Here is a 24,510-nt window from a genome sequence, read left to right on the forward strand (position 1 = left end):
GACAAGAGTCTAGAAGTTTTGTTTTTCTGGCCTCTGTCAGAAAAATCCTCATTTCTAAGGAGTCTATTATTGTTCCCAAGAAGGGAACCCTTGTTGACGGAGATAGAGAACTCTTTTCCACGTTCACTTTCCATCCGTGCGATCTGAGAAAGGCCAGGACAATGTCCGTGTGAGCCTTTGCTTGAGGAAGGGACGACGCTTGAATCAGAATGTCGTCCAAGTAAGGTACTACAGCAATGCCCCTTGGTCTTAGCACAGCTAGAAGGGACCCTAGTACCTTTGTGAAAATCCTTGGAGCAGTGGCTAATCCGAAAGGAAGCGCCACGAACTGGTAATGTTTGTCCAGGAATGCGAACCTCAGGAACCGATGATGTTCCTTGTGGATAGGAATATGTAGATACGCATCCTTTAAATCCACCGTGGTCATGAATTGACCTTCCTGGATGGAAGGAAGAATAGTTCGAATGGTTTCCATCTTGAACGATGGAACCTTGAGAAACTTGTTTAAGATCTTGAGATCTAAGATTGGTCTGAACGTTCCCTCTTTTTTGGGAACTATAAACAGATTGGAGTAGAACCCCATCCCTTGTTCTCTTAATGGAACGGGATGAATCACTCCCATTTTTAACAGGTCTTCTACACAATGTAAGAATGCCTGTCTTTTTATGTGGTCTGAAGACAACTGAGACCTGTGGAACCTCCCCCTTGGGGGAAGTCCCTTGAATTCCAGAAGATAACCTTGGGAGACTATTTCTAGCGCCCAAGGATCCAGAACATCTCTTGCCCAAGCCTGAGCGAAGAGAGAGAGTCTGCCCCCCACCAGATCCGGTCCCGGATCGGGGGCCAACATTTCATGCTGTCTTGGTAGCAGTGGCAGGTTTCTTGGCCTGCTTTCCCTTGTTCCAGCCTTGCATTGGTCTCCAAGCTGGCTTGGCTTGAGAAGTATTACCCTCTTGCTTAGAGGACGTAGCACTTTGGGCTGGTCCGTTTCTACGAAAGGGACGAAAATTAGGTTTATTCTTTGCCTTGAAAGGCCGATCCTGAGGAAGGGCGTGGCCCTTACCCCCAGTGATATCCGAGATAATCTCTTTCAAGTCAGGGCCAAACAGCGTTTTCCCCTTGAAAGGAATGTTAAGTAACTTGTTCTTGGAAGACGCATCAGCCGACCAAGATTTCAACCAAAGCGCTCTGCGCGCCACAATAGCAAACCCAGAATTCTTAGCCGCTAACCTAGCCAATTGCAAAGTGGCGTCTAGGGTGAAAGAATTAGCCAATTTGAGAGCATTGATTCTGTCCATAATCTCCTCATAAGGAGGAGAATCACTGTCGACCGCCTTTATCAGCTCATCGAACCAGAAACATGCGGCTGTAGCGACAGGGACAATGCATGAAATTGGTTGTAGAAGGTAACCCTGCTGAACAAACATCTTTTTAAGCAAACCTTCTAATTTTTTATCCATAGGATCTTTGAAAGCACAACTATCCTCTATGGGTATAGTGGTGCGTTTGTTTAAAGTGGAAACCGCTCCCTCGACCTTGGGGACTGTCTGCCATAAGTCCTTTCTGGGGTCGACCATAGGAAACAATTTTTTAAATATGGGGGGAGGGACGAAAGGAATACCGGGCCTTTCCCATTCTTTAGTAACAATGTCCGCCACCCGCTTGGGTATAGGAAAAGCTTCTGGGAGCCCCGGCACCTCTAGGAACTTGTCCATTTTACATAGTTTCTCTGGGATGACCAACTTGTCACAATCATCCAGAGTGGATAATACCTCCTTAAGCAGAATGCGGAGATGTTCCAACTTAAATTTAAATGCAATCACATCAGGTTCAGCTTGTTGAGAAATGTTCCCTGAATCAGTAATTTCTCCCTCAGACAAAACCTCCCTGGCCCCATCAGACTGAGTTAGGGGCCCTTCAGAAATATTAATATCAGCGTCGTCATGCTCTTCAGTATCTAAAACAGAGCAGTCGCGCTTACGCTGATAAGTGTTCATTTTGGCTAAAATGTTTTTGACAGAATTATCCATTACAGCCGTTAATTGTTGCATAGTAAGGAGTATTGGCGCGCTAGATGTACTAGGGGCCTCCTGAGTGGGCAAGACTCGTGTAGACGAAGGAGGGAATGATGCAGTACCATGCTTACTCCCCTCACTTGAGGAATCATCTTGGGCATCATTGTCATTGTCACATAAATCACATTTATTTAAATGAATAGGAATTCTGGCTTCCCCACATTCAGAACACAGTCTATCTGGTAGTTCAGACATGTTAAACAGGCATAAACTTGATAACAAGTACAAAAAACGTTTTAAAATAAAACCGTTACTGTCACTTTAAATTTTAAACTGAACACACTTTATTACTGCAAATGCGAAAAAACATGAAGGAATTGTTCAAAATTCACCAAATTTTCACCAAAGTGTCTTAAAGCCTTAAAAGTATTGCACACCAAATTTGGAAGCTTTAACCCTTAAAATAACGGAACCGGAGCCGTTTTGAACTTTAACCCCTTACAGTCCCTGGTATCTGCTTTGCTGAGACCCAACCAAGCCCCAAGGGGAATACGATACCAAATGACGCCTTCAGAAAGTCTTTTCTAAGTATCAGAGCTCCTCTCACATGCGACTGCATGCCATGCCTCTCAAAAACAAGTGCGCAACACCGGCGCGAAAATGAGGCTCTGCCTATGCTTTGGGAAAGCCCCTAAAGAATAAGGTGTCTAAAACAGTGCCTGCCGATATTATTATATCAAAATACCCAGATAAAATGATTCCTCAAGGCTAAATATGTGTTAATAATCAATCGATTTAGCCCAAAAAAAGTCTACAGTCTTAATAAGCCCTTTTTGAAGCCCTTATTTACAATCGTAATAAACATGGCTTACCGGATCCCAGAGGGAAAATGACAGCTTCCAGCATTACATCGTCTTGTTAGAATGTGTCATACCTCAAGCAGCAAGAGACTGCTCACTGTTCCCCCAACTGAAGTTAATTGCTCTCAACAGTCCTGTGTGGAACAGCCATGGATTTTAGTGACGGTTGCTAAAATCATTTTCCTCATACAAACAGAAATCTTCATCTCTTTTCTGTTTCTGAGTAAATAGTACATACCAGCACTATTTCAAAATAACAAACTCTTGATTGAATAATAAAAACTACAGTTAAACACTAAAAAACTCTAAGCCATCTCCGTGGAGATGTTGCCTGTACAACGGCAAAGAGAATGACTGGGGTAGGCGGAGCCTAGGAGGGATCATGTGACCAGCTTTGCTGGGCTCTTTGCCATTTCCTGTTGGGGAAGAGAATATCCCACAAGTAAGGATGACGCCGTGGACCGGACACACCTATGTTGGAGAAATTAGGTTTATTTTTGGCCTTGAAAGGCCGATCCTGAGGAAGGGCGTGGCCCTTACCCCCAGTGATATCAGAGATAATCTCTTTCAAGTCAGGGCCAAACAGCGTTTTCCCCTTGAAAGGAATGTTAAGTAGCTTGTTCTTGGAAGACGCATCAGCTGACCAAGATTTCAACCAAAGCGCTCTGCGCGCCACAATAGCAAACCCAGAATTCTTAGCCGCTAACCTAGCCAATTGCAAAGTGGCGTCTAGGGTGAAAGAATTAGCCAATTTGAGAGCATTGATTCTGTCCATAATCTCCTCATAAGGAGGAGAATCACTATCGACCGCCTTTACCAGCTCATCGAACCAGAAACACGCGGCTGTAGTGACAGGGACAATGCATGAAATTGGTTGTAGAAGGTAACCCTGCTGAACAAACATCTTTTTAAGTAAACCTTCTAATTTTTTATCCATAGGATCTTTGAAAGCACAACTATCTTCTATGGGTATAGTGGTGCGTTTGTTTAAAGTGGAAACCGCTCCCTCGACCTTGGGGACTGTCTGCCACAAGTCCTTTCTGGGGTCGACCATAGGAAACAATTTTTTAAATATGGGGGGAGGGACGAAAGGAATACCGGGCCTTTCCCATTCTTTATTTACAATGTCCGCCACCCGCTTGGGTATAGGAAAAGCTTCTGGGAGCCCCGGGACCTCTAGGAACTTGTCCATTTTACATAGTTTCTCTGGGATGACCAACTTGTCACAATCATCCAGAGTGGATAATACCTCCTTAAGCAGAATGCGGAGATGTTCCAACTTAAATTTAAACGTAATCACATCAGGTTCAGCTTGTTGAGAAATGTTCCCTGAATCAGTAATTTCTCCCTCAGACAAAACCTCCCTGGCCCCATCAGACTGGTTTAGGGGCCCTTCAGAACCATTATTATCAGCGTCGTCATGCTCTTCAGTTAAACACTAAAAAACTCTAAGCCATCTCCGTGGAGATGTTGCCTGTACAACGGCAAAGAGAATGACTGGGGTAGGCGGAGCCTAGGAGGGATCATGTGACCAGCTTTGCTGGGCTCTTTGCCATTTCCTGTTGGGGAAGAGAATATCCCACAAGTAAGGATGACGCCGTGGACCGGACACACCTATGTTGGAGAAATGTGAACTAACACCCTCTAGTGGTGAAAAACTGTTAAAATGCAATCTGAAAGAGGTGGGCTTCAAGGTCTAAGAAATTAGCATATAAACCTCCTAGCTTAAGCTTTCAACTAAGAATACCAAGAGAACAAAGCAAAATTGGTGATAAAAGTAAATTGGAAAATTGTTTAAAATTACATGCTCTATCTGAATCATGAAAGTTTATTTTGGCCTAGACTGTCCCTTTAATATACTCACTATTTCCTGATATTAACTTATCTGGTTAACATATATGTCCCATCTGATGTAATTTAGTATGTATCTATAGAGAATAAACATGAGCATATCTCCAGTAATATTTTAAAATGCATTTAAAAATCACATTTTCCATGAAAGGATTTAAAAGGATCACTATACCTTCAGCATGGATCTAACTAATATCTTAGTTGTTATCATCATAATATCACATACATACCCTGAGATTAGCAATCAGTTGCAATTTCATATCTACATTTCTATTGGATTATTTTCCCATATCAATATAAATATTGCATATCTGTATATCTCTTGCTGAGTGTATAAAAACATATGATATAATTTACAGCACCAATTACATATGCGCTTATTAGATGCCTTTAACGTTGCAATTTTTTATGAGGGACAAATAGTGTAAATCAATAAAATAACAGAATTTATGTTTACCTGATAAATTTCTTTCTCCAACGGTGTGTCCGGTCCACGGCGTCATCCTTACTTGTGGGATATTCTCTTCCCCAACAGGAAATGGCAAAGAGCCCAGCAAAGCTGGTCACATGATCCCTCCTAGGCTCCGCCTACCCCAGTCATTCGACCGACGTTAAGGAGGAATATTAGCATAGGAGAAACCATATGGTACCGTGGTGACTGTAGTTAAAGAAAATAAATTATCAGACCTGATTAAAAAAACCAGGGCGGGCCGTGGACCGGACACACCGTTGGAGAAAGAAATTTATCAGGTAAACATAAATTCTGTTTTCTCCAACATAGGTGTGTCCGGTCCACGGCGTCATCCTTACTTGTGGGAACCAATACCAAAGCTTTAGGACACGGATGAAGGGAGGGAGCAAATCAGGTCACCTAAATGGAAGGCACCACGGCTTGCAAAACCTTTCTCCCAAAAATAGCCTCAGAAGAAGCAAAAGTATCAAACTTGTAAAATTTGGTAAAAGTGTGCAGTGAAGACCAAGTCGCTGCCCTACATATCTGATCAACAGAAGCCTCGTTCTTGAAGGCCCATGTGGAAGCCACAGCCCTAGTGGAATGAGCTGTGATTCTTTCGGGAGGCTGCCGTCCGGCAGTCTCGTAAGCCAATCTGATGATGCTTTTAATCCAAAAAGAGAGAGAGGTAGAAGTTGCTTTTTGACCTCTCCTTTTACCTGAATAAACAACAAACAAGGAAGATGTTTGTCTAAAATCCTTTGTAGCATCTAAATAGAATTTTAGAGCGCGAACCACATCCAAATTGTGCAACAAACGTTCCTTCTTTGAAACTGGTTTCGGACACAGAGAAGGCACGATAATCTCCTGGTTAATGTTTTTGTTAGAAACAACTTTCGGAAGAAAACCAGGTTTAGTACGTAAAACCACCTTATCTGCATGGAACACCAGATAAGGAGGGGAACACTGCAGAGCAGATAATTCTGAAACTCTTCTAGCAGAAGAAATTGCAACTAAAAACAAAACTTTCCAAGATAATAACTTAATATCAACGGAATGTAAGGGTTCAAACGGAACCCCCTGAAGAACTGAAAGAACTAAATTGAGACTCCAAGGAGGAGTCAAAGGTTTGTAAACAGGCTTAATTCTAACCAAAGCCTGAACAAAGGCTTGAACATCTGGCACAGCTGCCAGCTTTTTGTGAAGTAACACCGACAAGGCAGAAATCTGTCCCTTCAGGGAACTTGCCGATAATCCTTTTTCCAATCCTTCTTGAAGGAAGGATAGAATCCTAGGAATCTTAACCTTGTCCCAAGGGAATCCTTTAGATTCACACCAACAGATATATTTTTTCCAAATTTTGTGGTAAATCTTTCTAGTTACAGGCTTTCTGGCCTGAACAAGAGTATCGATAACAGAATCTGAGAAACCTCGCTTCGATAAAATCAAGCGTTCAATCTCCAGGCAGTCAGCTGGAGTGAAACCAGATTCGGATGTTCGAACGGACCCTGAACAAGAAGGTCTCGTCTCAAAGGTAGCTTCCAAGGTGGAGCCGATGACATATTCACCAGATCTGCATACCAAGTCCTGCGTGGCCACGCAGGAGCTATCAAGATCACCGACGCCCTCTCCTGATTGATCCTGGCTACCAGCCTGGGAATGAGAGGAAACGGCGGAAACACATAAGCTAGTTTGAAGGTCCAAGGTGCTACTAGTGCATCCACTAGAGCCGCCTTGGGATCCCTGGATCTGGACCCGTAACAGGGAACTTTGAAGTTCTGACGAGAGGCCATTAGATCCATGTCTGGAATGCCCCACAGCTGAGTGACTAGGGCAAAGATTTCCGGATGGAGTTCCCACTCCCCCGGATGCAATGTCTGACGACTCAGAAAATCCGCTTCCCAATTTTCCACTCCCGGGATGTGGATAGCAGACAGGTGGCAGGAGTGAGACTCCGCCCATAGAATAATCTTGGTCACTTCCTCCATCGCTAGGGAACTCCTTGTTCCCCCCTGATGGTTGATGTACGCAACAGTCGTCATGTTGTCTGATTGAAACCGTATGAACTTGGTCCTCGCTAGCTGAGGCCAAGCCTTGAGAGCATTGAATATCGCTCTCAGTTCCAGAATATTTATCGGTAGAAGAGATTCTTCCCGAGACCAAAGACCCTGAGCTTTCAGGGATCCCCAGACCGCGCCCCAGCCCGTCAGACTGGCGTCGGTCGTGACAATGACCCACTCTGGTCTGCGGAATGTCATCCCTTGTGACAGGTTGTCCAGGGACAGCCACCAACGGAGTGAGTCTCTGGTCCTCTGATTTACTTGTATCTTTGGAGACAAGTCTGTATAGTCCCCATTCCACTGACTGAGCATGCACAGTTGTAATGGTCTTAGATGAATGCGCGCAAAAGGAACTATGTCCATTGCCGCTACCATCAACCCGATCACTTCCATGCACTGAGCTACGGAAGGAAGAGGAACGGAATGAAGTATCCGACAAGAGTCCAGAAGCTTTGTTATTCTGGCCTCTGTTAGAAAAATCCTCATTTCTGAGGAATCTATAATTGTTCCCAAGAAGGGAACCCTTGTTGACGGGGATAGAGAACTCTTTTCCACGTTCACTTTCCAGCCGTGAGATCTGAGAAAGGCCAGGACGATGTCCGTGTGAGCCTTTGCTCGAGGGAGGGACGACGCTTGAATCAGAATGTCGTCCAGGTAGGGTACTACTGCAATGCCCCTTGGTCTTAGCACCGCTAGAAGGGACCCTAGTACCTTTGTGAAAATCCTTGGAGCAGTGGCTAATCCGAAAGGAAGCGCCACGAACTGGTAATGTTTGTCCAGGAATGCAAACCTTAGGAACCGATGATGTTCCTTGTGGATAGGAATATGTAAATACGCATCCTTTAAATCCACCGTGGTCATGAATTGACCTTCCTGGATGGAAGGAAGGATAGTTCGAATGGTTTCCATCTTGAACGATGGGACCTTGAGAAATTTGTTTAAGATCTTGAGATCTAGGATTGGTCTGAACGTTCCCTCTTTTTTGGGAACTATGAACAGATTGGAGTAGAACCCCATCCCTTGTTCTCTTAATGGAACAGGATGAATCACTCCCATTTTTAACAGGTCTTCTACACAATGTAAGAACGCCTGTCTTTTTATGTGGTCTGAAGACAACTGAGACCTGTGGAACCTCCCCCTTGGGGGAAGTCCCTTGAATTCCAGAAGATAACCCTGGGAGACTATTTCTAGCGCCCAAGGATCCAGAACATCTCTTGCCCAAGCCTGAGCGAAGAGAGAGAGTCTGCCCCCCACCAGATCCGGTCCCGGATCGGGGGCCAATATTTCATGCTGTCTTGGTAGCAGTGGCAGGTTTCTTGGCCTGCTTTCCCTTGTTCCAGCCTTGCATTGGTCTCCAAGCTGGCTTGGCCTGAGAAGTATTACCCTCTTGCTTAGAGGACGTAGCACCTTGGGCTGGTCCGTTTTTACGAAAGGGACGAAAATTAGGTCTATTTTTTGCCTTGAAAGGCCGATCCTGAGGAAGGGCGTGGCCCTTACCCCCAGTGATATCAGAGATAATCTCTTTCAAGTCAGGACCAAACAGCGTTTTCCCCTTGAAAGGAATGTTTAGTAGCTTGTTCTTGGAAGACGCATCAGCCGACCAAGATTTCAACCAAAGCGCTCTGCGCGCCACAATAGCAAACCCAGAATTCTTAGCCGCTAACTTAGCCAATTGCAAAGAGGCGTCTAGAGTGAAAGAATTAGCCAATTTGAGAGCATTGATTCTGTCCATAATCTCCTCATAAGGAGGAGAGTCACTATCGAGCACCTTAATCAGTTCATCAAACCAGAAATATGCGGCTGTAGTGACAGGGACAATGCATGAAATGGGTTGTAGAAGGTAACCCTGCTGAACAAACATCTTTTTAAGCAAACCTTCTAATTTTTTATCCATAGGATCTTTGAAAGCACAACTATCCTCTATGGGAATAGTGGTGCGTTTGTTTAAAGTAGAAACCGCTCCCTCGACCTTGGGGACTGACTGCCATAAGTCCTTTCTGGGGTCGACCATAGGAAACAATTTTTTAAATATGGGGGGAGGGACGAAAGGAATACCGGGCCTTTCCCATTCTTTATTAACAATGTCCGCCACCCGCTTGGGTATAGGAAAAGCTTCTGGGAGCCCCGGCACCTCTAGGAACTTGTCCATTTTACATAGTTTCTCTGGGATGACCAAATTTTCACAATCATCCAGAGTGGATAATACCTCCTTAAGCAAAATGCGGAGATGTTCCAATTTAAATTTAAATGTAATCACATCAGATTCAGCCTGCTGAGAAATGTTCCCTAAATCAGTAATTTCTCCCTCAGACAAAACCTCCCTGGCCCCCTCAGATTGGGTTAGGGGCCCTTCAGAGATATTAATATCAGCGTCGTCATGCTCTTCAGTAACTAAAACAGAGCATCCACGCTTACGCTGACAAGGGTTCATTTTGGCTAAAATGTTTTTGACAGAATTATCCATTACAGCCGTTAATTGTTGCATAGTAAGGAGTATTGGCGCGCTAGATGTACTAGGGGCCTCCTGAGTGGGCAAGACTCGTGTAGACGAAGGAGGGAATGATGCAGTACCATGCTTACTCCCCTCACTTGAGGAATCATCTTGGGCATCATTGTCATTATCACATAAATCACATTTATTTAAATGAATAGGAATTCTGGCTTCCCCACATTCAGAACACAGTCTATCTGGTAGTTCAGACATGTTAAACAGGCATAAACTTGATAAGAAAGTACAAAAAACGTTTTAAAATAAAACCGTTACTGTCACTTTAAATTTTAAACTGAACACACTTTATTACTGCAATTGCGAAAAAACATGAAGGAATTGTTCAAAATTCACCAAACTTTCACCACAGTGTCTTAAAGCCTTGAAAATATTGCACACCAATTTTGGAAGCTTTAACCCTTAAAATAACGGAACCGGAGCCGTTTTAAGCTTTAACCCCTTTACAGTCCCTGGTATCTGCTTTGCTGAGACCCAACCAAACCCAAAGGGGAATACGATACCAAATGACGCTTCAGAAGTCTTTTATAAGTATCAGAGCTCCTCTCACATGCGACTGCATGCCATGCCTCTCAAAAACAAGTGCGCAACACCGGCGCGAAAATGAGACTCTGCCTATGCTTTGGGAAAGCCCCTAAAGAATAAGGTGTCTAAAACAGTGCCTGCCGATATTATTATATCAAAAAACCCAGAATAAATGATTCCTCAAGGCTAAATAAGTGTTAATATCAATCGATTTAGCCCAAAAAAAGTCTACAGTCTAAATAAGCCCTTGTGAAGCCCTTATTTACAATCGTAATAAACATGGCTTACCGGATCCCATAGGGAAAATGACAGCTTCCAGCATTACATCGTCTTGTTAGAATGTGTCATACCTCAAGCAGCAAAGGACTGCAAACTGTTCCCCCAACTGAAGTTAATTGCTCTCAACAGTCCTGTGTGGAACAGCCATGGATTTTAGTTACGGTTGCTAAAATCATTTTCCTCATACAAACAGAATTCTTCATCTCTTTTCTGTTTCTGAGTAAATAGTACGTACCAGCACTATTTGAAAATAACAAACTCTTGATTGAATAATGAAAAACTACAGTTAAACACTAAAAAACTCTAAGCCATCTCCGTGGAGATGTTGCCTGTACAACGGCAAAGAGAATGACTGGGGTAGGCGGAGCCTAGGAGGGATCATGTGACCAGCTTTGCTGGGCTCTTTGCCATTTCCTGTTGGGGAAGAGAATATCCCACAAGTAAGGATGACGCCGTGGACCGGACACACCTATGTTGGAGAAATATATGTTTATCTGACTTATTTTGTATATCAGTTCATTTGATATACTGGTACATATATATTGCATTTCCTAGTCACCATCTCGTTGGGTTATTATGTGTCTGAAAAATATAAAGAAACAGATGTTATTACTCTGAGACTCTAGAACACATTTCAAATTCACCAATGCAGCCATTCAATACAGCAGACATTTATCCGATACAGGACAGTCTTCAGATCTATCTATTTATATTTACCATATTAAAGATTTTGAACATGTATAATATAGGTTATTTAAAATCCCAAACTGTTTTCCCCTGCCTGTGAGTTTATTTTGGCATATGTTCTTTTTAGACAAACGTGTATTCAGTCTTCAAAGAGAATCTAGTGAGCCATTGTGTTAATTACAGTCTTCCTGAGCTTCAAAGAGGTCATTATGCACAGTATCTCTCCACATGGTGTCATTACCCGATAACTTTTATTACATAGATTTTGATCTGAGCAAATGTGATTTAGCATATTGAGTGGGGAGGGGGTCTAATGTGTAATCAGCAAGGCATCTCATGTCTGACCTCAGATTTGCAATACATAGAATGCATTCAGCAATAAAATAAGCATGCTCAAATTTAACATTTGATAGATTGCATACTTATTTTATCATATAAATATATATGTATGTATATATGTATATATATATATATGTATGCATTATCTACTAACCTTCACAGATATCCTGACAGCGAAAAGACTCTCTCTAAAGGGTCTTTAAAAGAAGTATTGTCTTACAAAGGAATAGTAGAATGTTTAGCCAGAGTGGAAATTGCCCCATCTACTGTGTCTCACAAGTCAGTATTAACAGCAGGTAGAAGTATACAACTTTTTAAACTTTGCAGATGGAGTAAATTAATTACCTGGCTTAGACCATTCCCTAGAAATCATGTCAGAGACAGCATCAGGTACAGAGAAAACATCAGGGAGATTAACAACAGTCTTAAAATTTGAATTTAAATAATTGAAATGCTTATCATTAGAAACTTAAGGATCTTTAACCTCTAAAGTAATTAAGACCTCCTTTAAAAGAGAACGAAAATGTTCAACTTTAAACAAAAAAGAGGAAATATCAGGTTCAACATCAGAAGATTCCTCATCACCAGAGGAAACTTTATCATCTGAAGACATAACAGAATCTGTGGTCTCAGGGCACATAGCACTTGTAAAAAAAACTAAAAACTGAACTGTTCTTTTACACTTGTTTGAAGGCGGGAGAGCAGCCAGCACCTCAAACTGCAGCCTTGATAACGTTTTTTATACAGTAGGTGAAGCCAAGTTAGTATTTTCCTTTAATTAACAAACATAAGGTGTGATAATACCCAAACAGCATTATATTGGTTTCATTAATTTTATACATGAGCCACATAAATGAGCTAAAGAAGGCACTTCAGCTTTTTTTTTTACAATAAGCACACCAAATAATCATAGAAAGGTGTTCAGGAGACTCAGTTCTTGGGTAGATTTAGGAACAAAATCAGACTGCCCCATTATAGAATATGGCAAAGCAATGCAATAACAACTACAACCCCTATAAAAAGCTCTTGAGGAATGGAAAATCACTTATACCCTCCTAAGCAGTTTTTAAATAAACTCACAGATACAATGTGTGCTAAGCCAAACTGCAAAACAAAGCAGTAAACATTAACATAACATCCAAAGACAGATAACGCTTATCAGAAGAAATAACGCACACACAAAAATTAACAGCTAAACAAGGAATTTAGCTCGCCAAAACCCGACATCACCACAGCCAAGGACGAACGTGCGCTAACCCGACGAGCATAAACCGGTCAACGCATGAGTGGACTATAAAAAATAAATAAAGGGACCTGCACTAACCCAACAAGCGTTAACCCTAAAGGCACGCCAAAAAAGTAGAGGTGTGCAAAACAGCAAGTGAAAAGTGTAAAGGATCTGTCCCAGGGCCTTGTATAAACTTTAAAAGTGCCCACAACATAGCTAAAGGAATGTTAATAAATTATACTTTACAATAGACACTCACCCACTGGCAAACAAGCAGCAGACAGCCAAACCAGTACTGAAACATATAAGCAGAGGTTATGGAAATAGGAGTATATTGTAGATCAATAAAGGGAGGCAAAAGAAAAGTCCTTCCAACCAATTATGTAGGTTTTATGAAAAATTTCCCATTAGGTGAAAAGGAATAACAAACCATACCCCATATACATCACTCTGACAAACGCTGTACTTTGAGGGGAAACCGGCCCTAAACAACTCTTTCTTCATTCTTCAACCATGTCCAGCGGAAGCAAAATAAACACTAAGCTATGTGTGAGATGGGAGGGATTTTATAGAGTTCTTGGGGTTAGGAAATGTTTGCCTCCTCCTAGTGGAAAAGAAGAGTAATTCCCAAAAGTAAAGGATCATGGACTCTGACCCCCTGTATGAAAGAAAATTTTATCAAGTATATTTAAAAGCAACAAGAGTGCTATCATGTGTTGAAGGAGCAGCAGTGCACTACTAAAAGCTAGCTTAGCCGTTCAAGTGAGCCAGCAACAAGAGGCATTTTTGCAGCCATCAGCATCCTGCCTCCAGGGAAAATTTAACAATTTTTTTATGATTGCATTTGGAGGCGAAATGCTGGCATGAAATATACCAAAATGGGCCTAGAACAATACCTCTAGTTGTCAACTTAAAAATATATATATATATAGTTTTAATAGGTAAATCAAAAAATACAAGACTATTTCTATTTAAATAGGGTTATAGCAAAAATGCTACAAATTCTCCAGTATTTTTGAGCAAGTTTTTCATAGAAATTCATGGTAGGGGTTATGTATTACTCATAAAATTATTTTGTGATACTTTGAGAAAAAAAAGTTTTTAAAGGGACAGTATAGTATTAAAAAAAAAAAAGCTCTAATTGTAGCCACAAATCAGCAATCCATACACAAATGGTTATATCATTGACCTTATTCAAAGGATTATTGGTGCAGACCCTCAAATTAACTTTTTTTTAAAACTTAAAAAGAGAGATAAATTAAAGGGTTATGATTAAAGCTCTTTCCAAAAAGTAAGGGAAATCAGCACTCTTTTAGCATTAAACCATAAGTTCTTTTATTATCCATATAAATGCATCTTCCAGACACAAGTGAATTCACACATGAAATTGTAACCAATTTTTCTATACATATAAGTGCATCTAAGTGCTTGTTGAAACCTCCTCCTCTTACTGGATGCATGGAAATCGCTAGCAGTTATTTGGATCATCAGTAGCATAAGCCTACAAGAAGCACCGCTCTCATGGTGAACAGTCTCCCTGCTTCTCACGCATGCAGGTTTTTCCACGTGCTCTGGGGTCCGACTTCACCGCCCTCTGCTCACTGCAACCAGGTCTAGTGTTTCCAAGGAGGAATGCGATGCAATCCGGGGGAGTTCAACAGCAATTCAAAGCCCAGTTTTGTTCTTAGCATATAGGGGATACCTTCCTTGGCTCCCAAATAGGATGATGCTATGTATCAAGGTGCCATCAAAGTAGCATAAAGGTCTCAGCAAACAAACGCCATGCACGTTTCACCCCTTTGAAATCATCAAGTTGAGGCCTCATCAGTTGTGCACAGCAGTTTAATGTCAATTTAAAGGGAAATGAAACCCACATTTTTCTTTTCCAATTCCAATAGAACATACATTTTTAAACAACTTTCTAATTTACTTCTTTTACCATTTGCTACATTCCCTTGGTATCCTTTGTTGAAAAAGCATTACTGGGAGATAGCTGAACACATCAGAATGTAAATGACAAAAGGCATATGTGTGCAGCCACCAATCAGCAGCTAGCTCCCAGCTACTGAGCCTACCTATGTATGCTTTTCAACAAAGGATACCAGAGTACTAAGCAAATTAGATTTAAAAAAAGTAAATTTTAAAGTTGTTTAACATTGTATGCTCTACCAGAATAATGAAAAAAAACATGTTGGGTTTCATATTCCTTTGAATTTTAGCTGAGTGACCAAAAAAATCAGTAGGGTGGTGTACCCATTAAAAAGTTCATGGGAGAACATTTTTGTACTTATGTCTAATAATAATAATAAAAAAAGCAGTTTATTCATACACATCCTATATAATAAAAGGCCAAGTATGTTTGTCCGAAGCTGTCATGCGCAGTAGAGACTGCACGCAAGGACAAACACACTTCGCCTACCTCACCTGGCATCTGGTGTGGAGTGGGCGTGACCGGATGGACGGACTTGACGTGGGCGGGTCGGACTGATGTGGGCGGGGGCGGGCGCGACGCGGGCGGGGCGTGGTCGGGCGGGGCCGTGAGTCGAGATAGAGAGCTCTAAAGCGGGGGGATAGAGAGAGCAGAAGAGGGGGGGATAAAGAGAGGGGGAGAGAGAGCAAAAGAGAGACGGGAGAGACAGCAAAAGAGGGACATAGAGAGAGCAAAAGAGAGGGGAGAGAGCAAAAAGAGGGGGAAGAGAGAGCGCAAAAGAGAGGAAGAGAAACAGCAAAAGAGAGAGGAGAGAGAGCACAAAAGAGGGGGAGAGAGAGAACACAAAAGAGAGGGGGAGAGAGCGCAAAAGAGGGGGAGAGAATACAAAAGAGAAGGGGGAGAGAGCGCAAAAGAGGGGGGGAGAGGGGGAGAGAGAGCAAAAGAGAGGGGAGGGAGAGAGAGAGCAACAGAGAGGGGGGAGAGTGCAAAAGAGGGGGAGAGAGCGCAAAAGAGAGAGGGAGAGGGGGAGAGAGCATAAAAGAGGGGGGAGAGAGAGCAAAAGAGGGGGGAGAGAGAGCAAAATAGGGGAGAGACAGCAAAAGAGGGAGAGAGAGAGCAAAAGAGGGGGAGAGAGAGCGAGCAAAACAGGGGGAGAGAGAGAGAGCAAAAGAGGTGGGGAGAGAGCAGAAGAGGGGCGGGGAAGAGAGTGCGCAAAAGAGAGGGGGGAGAGAGGGGGGGGAGGGAGCAAGGGTTGGAACCGCGGTACTTAAAAAAATTGTCCCGTGTACACAGGCTTTAGGACTAGTAGCCTATATTACACACTGAGGACAATTATGATAGGTTTTTTTTTTTTCATTAAGAAACTACATACTTTTTGAGAACTGGTCTTCAGGGTGCTGCCCATGAATCTTCCTTGGAGAATGCACACCAGCTCCCCAGGCAACCAAAGGTGTCAAGGTCTCTGAAGGGTGACCAGCTCCATGAGAGCCTGTGCAGAAAATGAAATTACAATCAACAATTATACAAATATTTTGAATCCCTTACCTCATTCTGTACATACAAAGGTAAGTACAAAAAAACAGTGGTCTCTTTCTTCAACTAAACTGCTAACCTGGCCCATCACTAAATCAAATCTGCCATCAACTATGCAAAGTAAGGCATTCTGGTTTAAAGAGAATGAAGTTCTACTCATGGTTTGTTCTCTAATAAGTTATGCCATTGTATTACTTTGTGTTTATCTACTAATGTCATGCATACATATTATACACACAGTATACTCTCTGCTCTCAAAAGTTAATGCCAGGTGCTAAATGAATTAATCCAAAAACAGCAAATGCATCAGATTGGCACTTACTTGTCTTTCCTTAAAAATGTTTCAGATCTATTACAGAGCCTATGTCAAGACAACCACATTTCTCCAAACAATGATCCGAAACGTTGATTTCTTTCAGATAAAGTTGATATATTTGAGATATATATCCCCTCAAAACCAAACAACCAAGTCTGTACATTGTCATCAGAATGGGTAAAAAGGGAGACAGATGTTCCCCAAAACGCCAGCTTTAATAAAGTCATATTAGCGGCTGTGATGTAAATGCTGAATTTTGTGAATTACAGTATGTATGGCGCATTTAGAATTGGAGTAGGAAATAAAATTAAGTTTAAAATTTTTATAAATGGACAGATTCACTATATATTGTGATTCTTATTTGCCATCAAAACCTGCATATCTATGGAAGAAATCGTCAAATTGTAATGCATTTGTTTTGATCCAATTTCCCCCCCCCCCCCATAATTTTTATTAAGGTTCAAGTCACGGCATGCAAGCATTAAATGTCATTAGATCATAGACAGTAAAGAGAAACATAATGTCAAGGCTTAAACCAGAAGAAGTCTGAATAATACAGGGAGTGCAGAATTATTAGGCAAGTTGTATTTTTGAGGATTCATTTTATTATTGAACAACAACCATGTTCTCAATGAACCCAAAAAACTCATTAATATCAAAGCTGAATAGTTTTGGAAGTAGTTTTTAGTTTGTTTTTAGTTATAGCTATAGGGGGATATCTGTGTGTGCAGGTGACTATTACTGTGCATAATTATTAGGCAACTTAACAAAAAACAAATATATACCCATTTCAATTATTTATTTTTACCAGTGAAACCAATATAGCATCTCAACATTCACAAATATACATTTCTGACATTCAAAAACAAAACAAAAACAAATCAGTGACCAATATAGCCACCTTTCTTTGCAAGGACACTCAAAAGCCTGCCATCCATGGATTCTGACAGTGTTTTGATCTGTTCACCATCAACATTGCGTGCAGCAGCAACCACAGCCTCCCAGACACTGTTCAGAGAGGTGTACTGTTTTCCCTCCTTGTAAATCTCACATTTGATGATGGACCACAGGTTCTCAATGGGGTTCAGATCAGGTGAACAAGGAGGCCATGTCATTAGATTTTCTTCTTTTATACCCTTTCTTGCCAGCCACGCTGTGGAGTACTTGGACGCGTGTGATGGAGCATTGTCCTGCATGAAAATCATGTTTTTCTTGAAGGATGCAGACTTCTTCCTGTACCACTGCTTGAAGAAGGTGTCTTCCAGAAACTGGCACTAGGACTGGGAGTTGAGCTTGACTCCATCCTCAACCCGAAAAGGACCCACAAGCTCATCTTTGATGATACCAGCCCAAACCAGTACTCCACCTCCACCTTGCTGGCGTCTGAGTCGGACTGGAGCTCTCTGCCCTTTACCAATCCAGCCACGGGCCCATCCATCTGGCCCATCAAGACTCACTCTCATTTCATCAGTCCATAAAACTTTAGAAAAATCAGTCTTGAGATATTTCTTGGCCCAGTCTTGACGTTTCAGCTTGTGTGTCTTGTTCAGTGGTGGTCGTCTTTCAGCCTTTCTTACCTTGGCCATGTCTCTGAGTATTGCACACCTTGTGCTTTTGGGCACTCCAGTGATGTTGCAGCTCTGAAATATGGCCAAACTGGTGGCAAGTGGCATCTTGGCAGCTGCACGCTTGACTTTTCTCAGTTCATGGGCAGTTATTTTGCGCCTTGGTTTTTCCACACGCTTCTTGTGACCCTGTTGACTATTTTGAATGAAACGCTTGATTGTTCGATGATCACGCTTCAGAAGCTTTGCAATTTTAAGAGTGCTGCATCCCTCTGCAAGATATCTCACTATTTTTGACTTTTCTGAGCCTGTCAGGTTCTTCTTTTGACCCATTTTGCCAAAGGAAAGGAAGTTGCCTAATAATTATGCACACCTGATATAGGGTGTTGATGATGTCATTAGACCACACCCCTTCTCATTACAGAGATGCACATCACCTAATATGCTTAATTGGTAGCAGGCTTTCGAGCCTATACAGCTTGGAGTAAGACAACATGCATTAAGAGGATGATGTGGTCAAAATACTCATTTGCCTAATAATTCTGCACTCCCTGTATACATTACATGTTTAGATGATACCTTAAAAATTTTGTAAATGTATTGTTTGACAGTTAAACGAGAAACCCACTAAAAGGCTTATGAGGCTACTCTTGGACCTCCTATTGACTTATAAGATATAGAACTATAGTAGGTAATCCAAAACAAAAGGAGACCACTTTTAGGTCCCAAATGGTGAACCTGATTTTATTTTATTTTTATTTTTTTAAAACCTATATATAGTAAAAAAAAAAAATTGGGTAGACAAATATTACAGGTTATCTAGGGATATAATCTTCAGTTTAGTTTAGTCAGTTGCTTCTCAAATAATGTATAAAATAATAATTCAGGGATATTGGTCATAGGATATATTTTCCCATATTTACCATGTGAACTAAAACAGGGGAGGGGGGAGGAGGGATGGGACTAGCAATAAAGGATTAGGTTTCCTGGTGGTTTGGGAATAGGTAAATAGGTCTGTTGGCACTCTACAAATACCTGATAATAATAATAAGATGCAAGATCAATGGTAACTATCCTCCAAGAAACACAAATATGCCAATATGGAGCCTAATGGGGCCATCACAAACTATAAGACAATAAGTGGCAGCTAGTACCTACCTACTACCTTCCATAAGTTAGTCTTGAAAATAGGCAGTCTATTTTGCTATCAATAGACATATGAGGGAGCCTTGTCATCTCGGCCGCTGACAACTTGGCTCGGTTTAAATTTTAAACCATGAGGAATTCTACATGTAAATAGCTAAAAAAAAATCTAAATTTATGCTTATTTGATAAATGTATTTATTTCTCGGCATGGAGAGTCCACGAATCATTCCAATTACTAGTGGGATATTTACTCCTGGCCAGCAGGAGGAGGCAAAGGGCACCCCAGCAGAGCTGTTAAGTATCACTTCCCTTACCCATAACCCCAGTCACTCAACCGAAGAAAAAGGGAAAAAGAAAATAACACAAGGTATAGAGGTGCCTGAGGTTTAACAAAAAAAACAAAAACTGATATAAATAAGGGCGGGTCGTGGACTCTCCATGCCAGGAAAGAAAGAAATTTATCAGGTAAGCATACTTTTTGTTTTCTTTCTTATGGCATGGAGAGTCCATGAATCATTCCAATTACTAGTGGGAACCAATACCCAAGCTAGAGGACACCGAATGAAAGGGAGGGAGAACAAGACAAGCGGACCTAAACCAAAGGCACCACTGCTTGAAGAACTTTCCTCCCAAAAGAACCCTCTGCCGAGGCAAAAGTATCAAATTTATAACATTTGGAAAAAGTATGAATATAAGACCAAGTGGCCACCTTGCAAATTTGCTCCACCGAAGCTTCATTCTTAAAAGCCCAAAAAGAAGAAACAGCTCTAGTAGATTGAGCTGTAATTCTCTCAGAAGACTGTTCTCCAGCCGTCTTATTAGCTAACCGGATGACACTTCTCAACAAGAGCGAAAGGATAGTATAAGTGGTCTTCGACCCCTTCGCTTACCAGAGAAAACAATGAACAAGGCAGAGGACTGCCGAAAATCCTTAATTGCTTGAAGGTAAAATTTAAGAGCACGCACAACATCCAAAAGATGTTCCTTCTGTGAAGGAGAATTAGGACAAGAGGAAACAACAATTTCTTTCATGTAAGTGGCAAGAGTCCATGAGCTAGTGACGTATGGGATATACATTCCTATCAGTAGGGGGCAACGTTTCCCAAACCTCAAAATGCCTATAAATACACCTCCCACCCCTTAGTTTTACAAACTTTGCCTTCGGTGGAGGATGGTGAAGTAAGTTGTGCTTGATTTCTTCTGTGAAAGGCGCTTCTAAGTATTTTGAAGCCCAATTCCTCTCAGAGTACAGTGTTTGTCAGAGGGATGTGAAGGGAGTATTGCCTGTTGATTTTATGGTTTCACCCATGGGAAATCTATTCAAGGGCTCTCTGTTATCAGTCGCAGTGATTCAACCCCTGCCTCCCTTTTCAGATTGACACAATACTTCTATTCCATTACCTCTGCTGATATTTTTCAGTACTAGTTTGGCTGTCTGCTATATGTGGATGGGTGTCTTCAGGTAAGAATAAATATATTTTTTTTTTAAGACACTCTCAGCTATTTTTGGCACTTTATATTTTTAAAGTTTTAAATATATATTACATATATTTGCCATGAGTCAGGTCTATGTTTATTTCTCTTTGCAGTCTAACAGTTTCAGCATGGAAAATTATGTTTGGGAGAAATTTAGTATAATTTTTTTCTTACCTGAGGTTTCAGCTAGATGTAACTTCAGTCTTGTTTTTTCTAAATTTTTGCGGGCAAATTAGGTTTGCGATGGCGCAAATTTATTATATTTATTGCGTCATTCTTAGCGCAAATATTTTTGTCGTGAAGGCTGAGTTTGTTGTGACGTGAGTTGCGTAATTTCTTGCGTCTTTGTTGCAGCAAATTTTTTTTTTTTTTTTTTTTTTTTTAAGAATTTTATTGAGGTTAAACTTTCACATACATATACATCAAGAATGACTTGGAATACGAAAAACAGCAATACAATGATAGCATGCCATAATGAACTAGGAAAAACACAATTCACATACATATAACAACAGATATGATTGCATGAAAAATACCTCATTTTTACTATAAATAAGTCCCTTTATATGTAAAGTCTAAATAACAATCAACAATTATTTCCCCCTTTTTGAAAAGAAAACAGCCACTCTTGGACTGTAAACCATTTAATAAAATTAAGTAGGATGAAGTGTAAGGGAAAGGGGATGAGAAAGGAGGGTCTCTTAGGGTCCATTAGAAAATGTTACCCAATATGTGGGTATGGGAATCCTCATGGAGAAAGCTAGTTGCATAAGAGATGTAGAACTTTGCCTAGTCTAGCATATACTGTAGATATAAAGTTAGCAATGAGCTGTGGAGCTACGAGTTATTGGCGAGAGCTGGGTAACAGGTCATTTGTGAGGGCGTAAGGGATAGGTAGTATTATGGAATATATAAACTTCCTTAACCATATATAGACACAGTAGAGATCCTGCATGAGCTAAAAAGCCTTTGAGGTGACTGGGTAGAATGGTTCCTTTTAGCGTAACAGATCTATGCACCAGTCTAAGAACAGCGTGAGCTCAGTGAGTGACAAACATCGTGGCACATATTCCTGACGGTGATGCGCTATGAATAAATTCAGGTTACTGCCCAGTATAAAATGCCAACGCCTATCAGCCTAATAGAACACACACTAAACATATTAGACCATGATTATAGAGTCTCAACACATTCTTTATGTGTATGCGGTTATTGTACGGGTTAGTCATGAACATATAGACTGCTTCTTCAGTGGGAGTATATAGAATAAATTATCTAAGCCTGTAAAAATTTATCCCAAAATACTGAATTGCTATCCTAGGGGGTTATACATATATATTAAGACCAATAGACATTTAGGTAGACTGTTTATACCAGACTACAAAGGACATTCTTAGATGTAAACGGAGTACACAAGTCCCCAAATCAAGCCTGAAGGCTGTTAATAATGATTACTAGTCCAGGTCTCACAAATCGGGGGGTTGGAGTGAAGTAGTTGTATTTACCCAGTACCTGATTTTGAAGCACCAATATTGTCCCTGAGTTGTAGGCAGTGTGTCCATTAATCTAAATTTTCAGACCTTAACGTCCTCATGTGTGTCACTATTACCCATAGAGATGCTGGTAGGGGAAAGTCCTGATGTGGGTAGCGCTTCACCATGGGCATCTGTCTTTCAAACCACTCCTGATGGCTCGCTATGACAGGCTGTTATAGGGGCGTTAAGTCCAGGGTTAAGCGAGTGGCTGACCAAATGGCCCGGCCTAAACAAATATTCAGATCTCCTGTGCATCTCATACACAAGGCTGGCTTCCGTTACACCATCTATCTTCTCATAACGGATCCAAATCAGGTCTCTCAGTTCTTCTCCAGACAGGCCGCACAGTATAACACCGCACTTCACCTCCAGCTCCTGAGCTTTTCTCAGCTCATCATCTCTATCCGAAACCCCCACGGGCAGCGCATCTGACATCAAGACCTGTAAGCAGGTTGCAGGAATTGCGGACGGTTCAGGAGACTCTATGCACTCCGGGTCTGTGAGTCTCTTTTCCAGCCGCAACCCGGTCAGGGGTTCCGATGTCGGATCCACTAACTCACACTCGTCGGTGCTTCCCCACGCTTCCTTCAGATGGGTTGTCATGCGGGCAAAGCAGTCACAAAGCATACGGTCTAAGATAGTTACTAGGGAATGCTCTGTAGGCGTCATTTTGTAGTTAGATAAGTAGGAGTTACTGTTTGCATTGATTGCTAGACAATGTGCAGGATATACATCCGATTCTCTGGTGGGATATATAGTCTTATTATTTGTAGCAGCCCTATTCACTGCTTATAACCCTGGATCTTTTCAGACTCAGGGGGGGATAATATGCGGCAGCCCTAGCAGTACAAGTGAACTGGGCCACAATGCAGGTCTCTCCGCCACGTGGTCAGTCACTGCACGGCTTAGCCGAAGAACATAGGAAGGACAATTTTCGAGGTATGGACCCAACAAACTCTCCTGGAGGTTCCCAGGGCGCTTCAACATAAAAACAGAATTTATGCTTACCTGATAAATTACTTTCTCCAACGGTGTGTCCGGTCCACGGCGTCATCCTTACTTGTGGGATATTCTCCTCCCCAACAGGAAATGGCAAAGAGCCCAGCAAAGCTGGCCATATAGTCCCTCCCAGGCTCCGCCTACCCCAGTCATTCGACCGACGGACAGGAGGAAATATATATAGGAGAAACCATATGGTAACGTGGTGACTGTAGTTAGAGAAAATAATTCCTCAGACCTGATTAAAAAACCAGGGCGGGCCGTGGACCGGACACACCGTTGGAGAAAGTAATTTATCAGGTAAGCATAAATTCTGTTTTCTCCAACATAGGTGTGTCCGGTCCACGGCGTCATCCTTACTTGTGGGAACCAATACCAAAGCTTTAGGACACGGATGAAGGGAGGGAGCAAATCAGGTCACCTAAACGGAAGGCACCACGGCTTGCAAAACCTTTCTCCCAAAAATAGCCTCCGAAGAAGCAAAAGTATAAAATTTGTAAAATTTGGCAAAAGAGTGCAGTGAAGACCAAGTCGCTGCCTCACATATCTGGTCAACAGGAGCCTCGTTCTTGAAGGCCCATGTGGAAGCCACAGCCCTAGTGGAGTGAGCTGTGATACTTTCAGGAGGCTGCCATCCGGCAGTCTCAAAAGCCAATCTGATAATGCTTTTAAGCCAAAAGGAAAGAGAGGTAGAAGTTGCTTTTTTACCTCTCCTTTTACCAGAATAAACAACAAACAAGGAAGATGTTTGTCTGAAATCTTTTGTAGCCTCTAAATAGAATTTTAGAGCACGGACTACGTCCAAATTGTGTAACAAACGTTCCTTCTTTGAAACTGAATTCGGTCATAAAGAAGGTACAACTATCTCCTGGTTAATATTTTTGTTGGAAACAACCTTCGGAAGAAAACCAGGCTCAGTACGCAAAACCACCTTATCTGCATGGACCAGATAGGGCGGAGAACACTGCAGAGCAGATAACTCAGAAACTCTTCTAGCAGAAGAAATTGCAACCAAAAACAAAACTTTCCACGATAATAACTTAATATCTACGGAATGTAAGGGTTCAAACGGAACCCCTTGAAGAACTGAAAGAACTAGAATAAGACTCCAGGGAGGAGTCAAAGGTCTGTAAACAGGCTTGATTCTAACCAGAGCCTGAACAAACGCTTAAACGTCTGGAACAGCTGCCAGCCTTTTGTGAAGTAAAA

General features: G+C 41.7%; 1 protein-coding gene across 1 annotated transcript in view; it reads right to left on the reverse strand.

The window, feature by feature from the left end:
* Positions 1-24,510, reverse strand: part of PIGN (phosphatidylinositol glycan anchor biosynthesis class N) — a 1,169,967-nt gene that overhangs the window by 873,792 nt on the left and 271,665 nt on the right. The window contains exon 8 of the mRNA XM_053714623.1: positions 16,104-16,220. Within this exon, the coding sequence (XP_053570598.1) occupies positions 16,104-16,220 (117 nt within the window). The remainder of the gene's footprint in view (positions 1-16,103; positions 16,221-24,510) is intronic.

Source organism: Bombina bombina, chromosome 5 (assembly GCF_027579735.1).
Source record: "Bombina bombina isolate aBomBom1 chromosome 5, aBomBom1.pri, whole genome shotgun sequence".
In the NCBI taxonomy this organism is placed as follows: domain Eukaryota; kingdom Metazoa; phylum Chordata; class Amphibia; order Anura; family Bombinatoridae; genus Bombina; species Bombina bombina.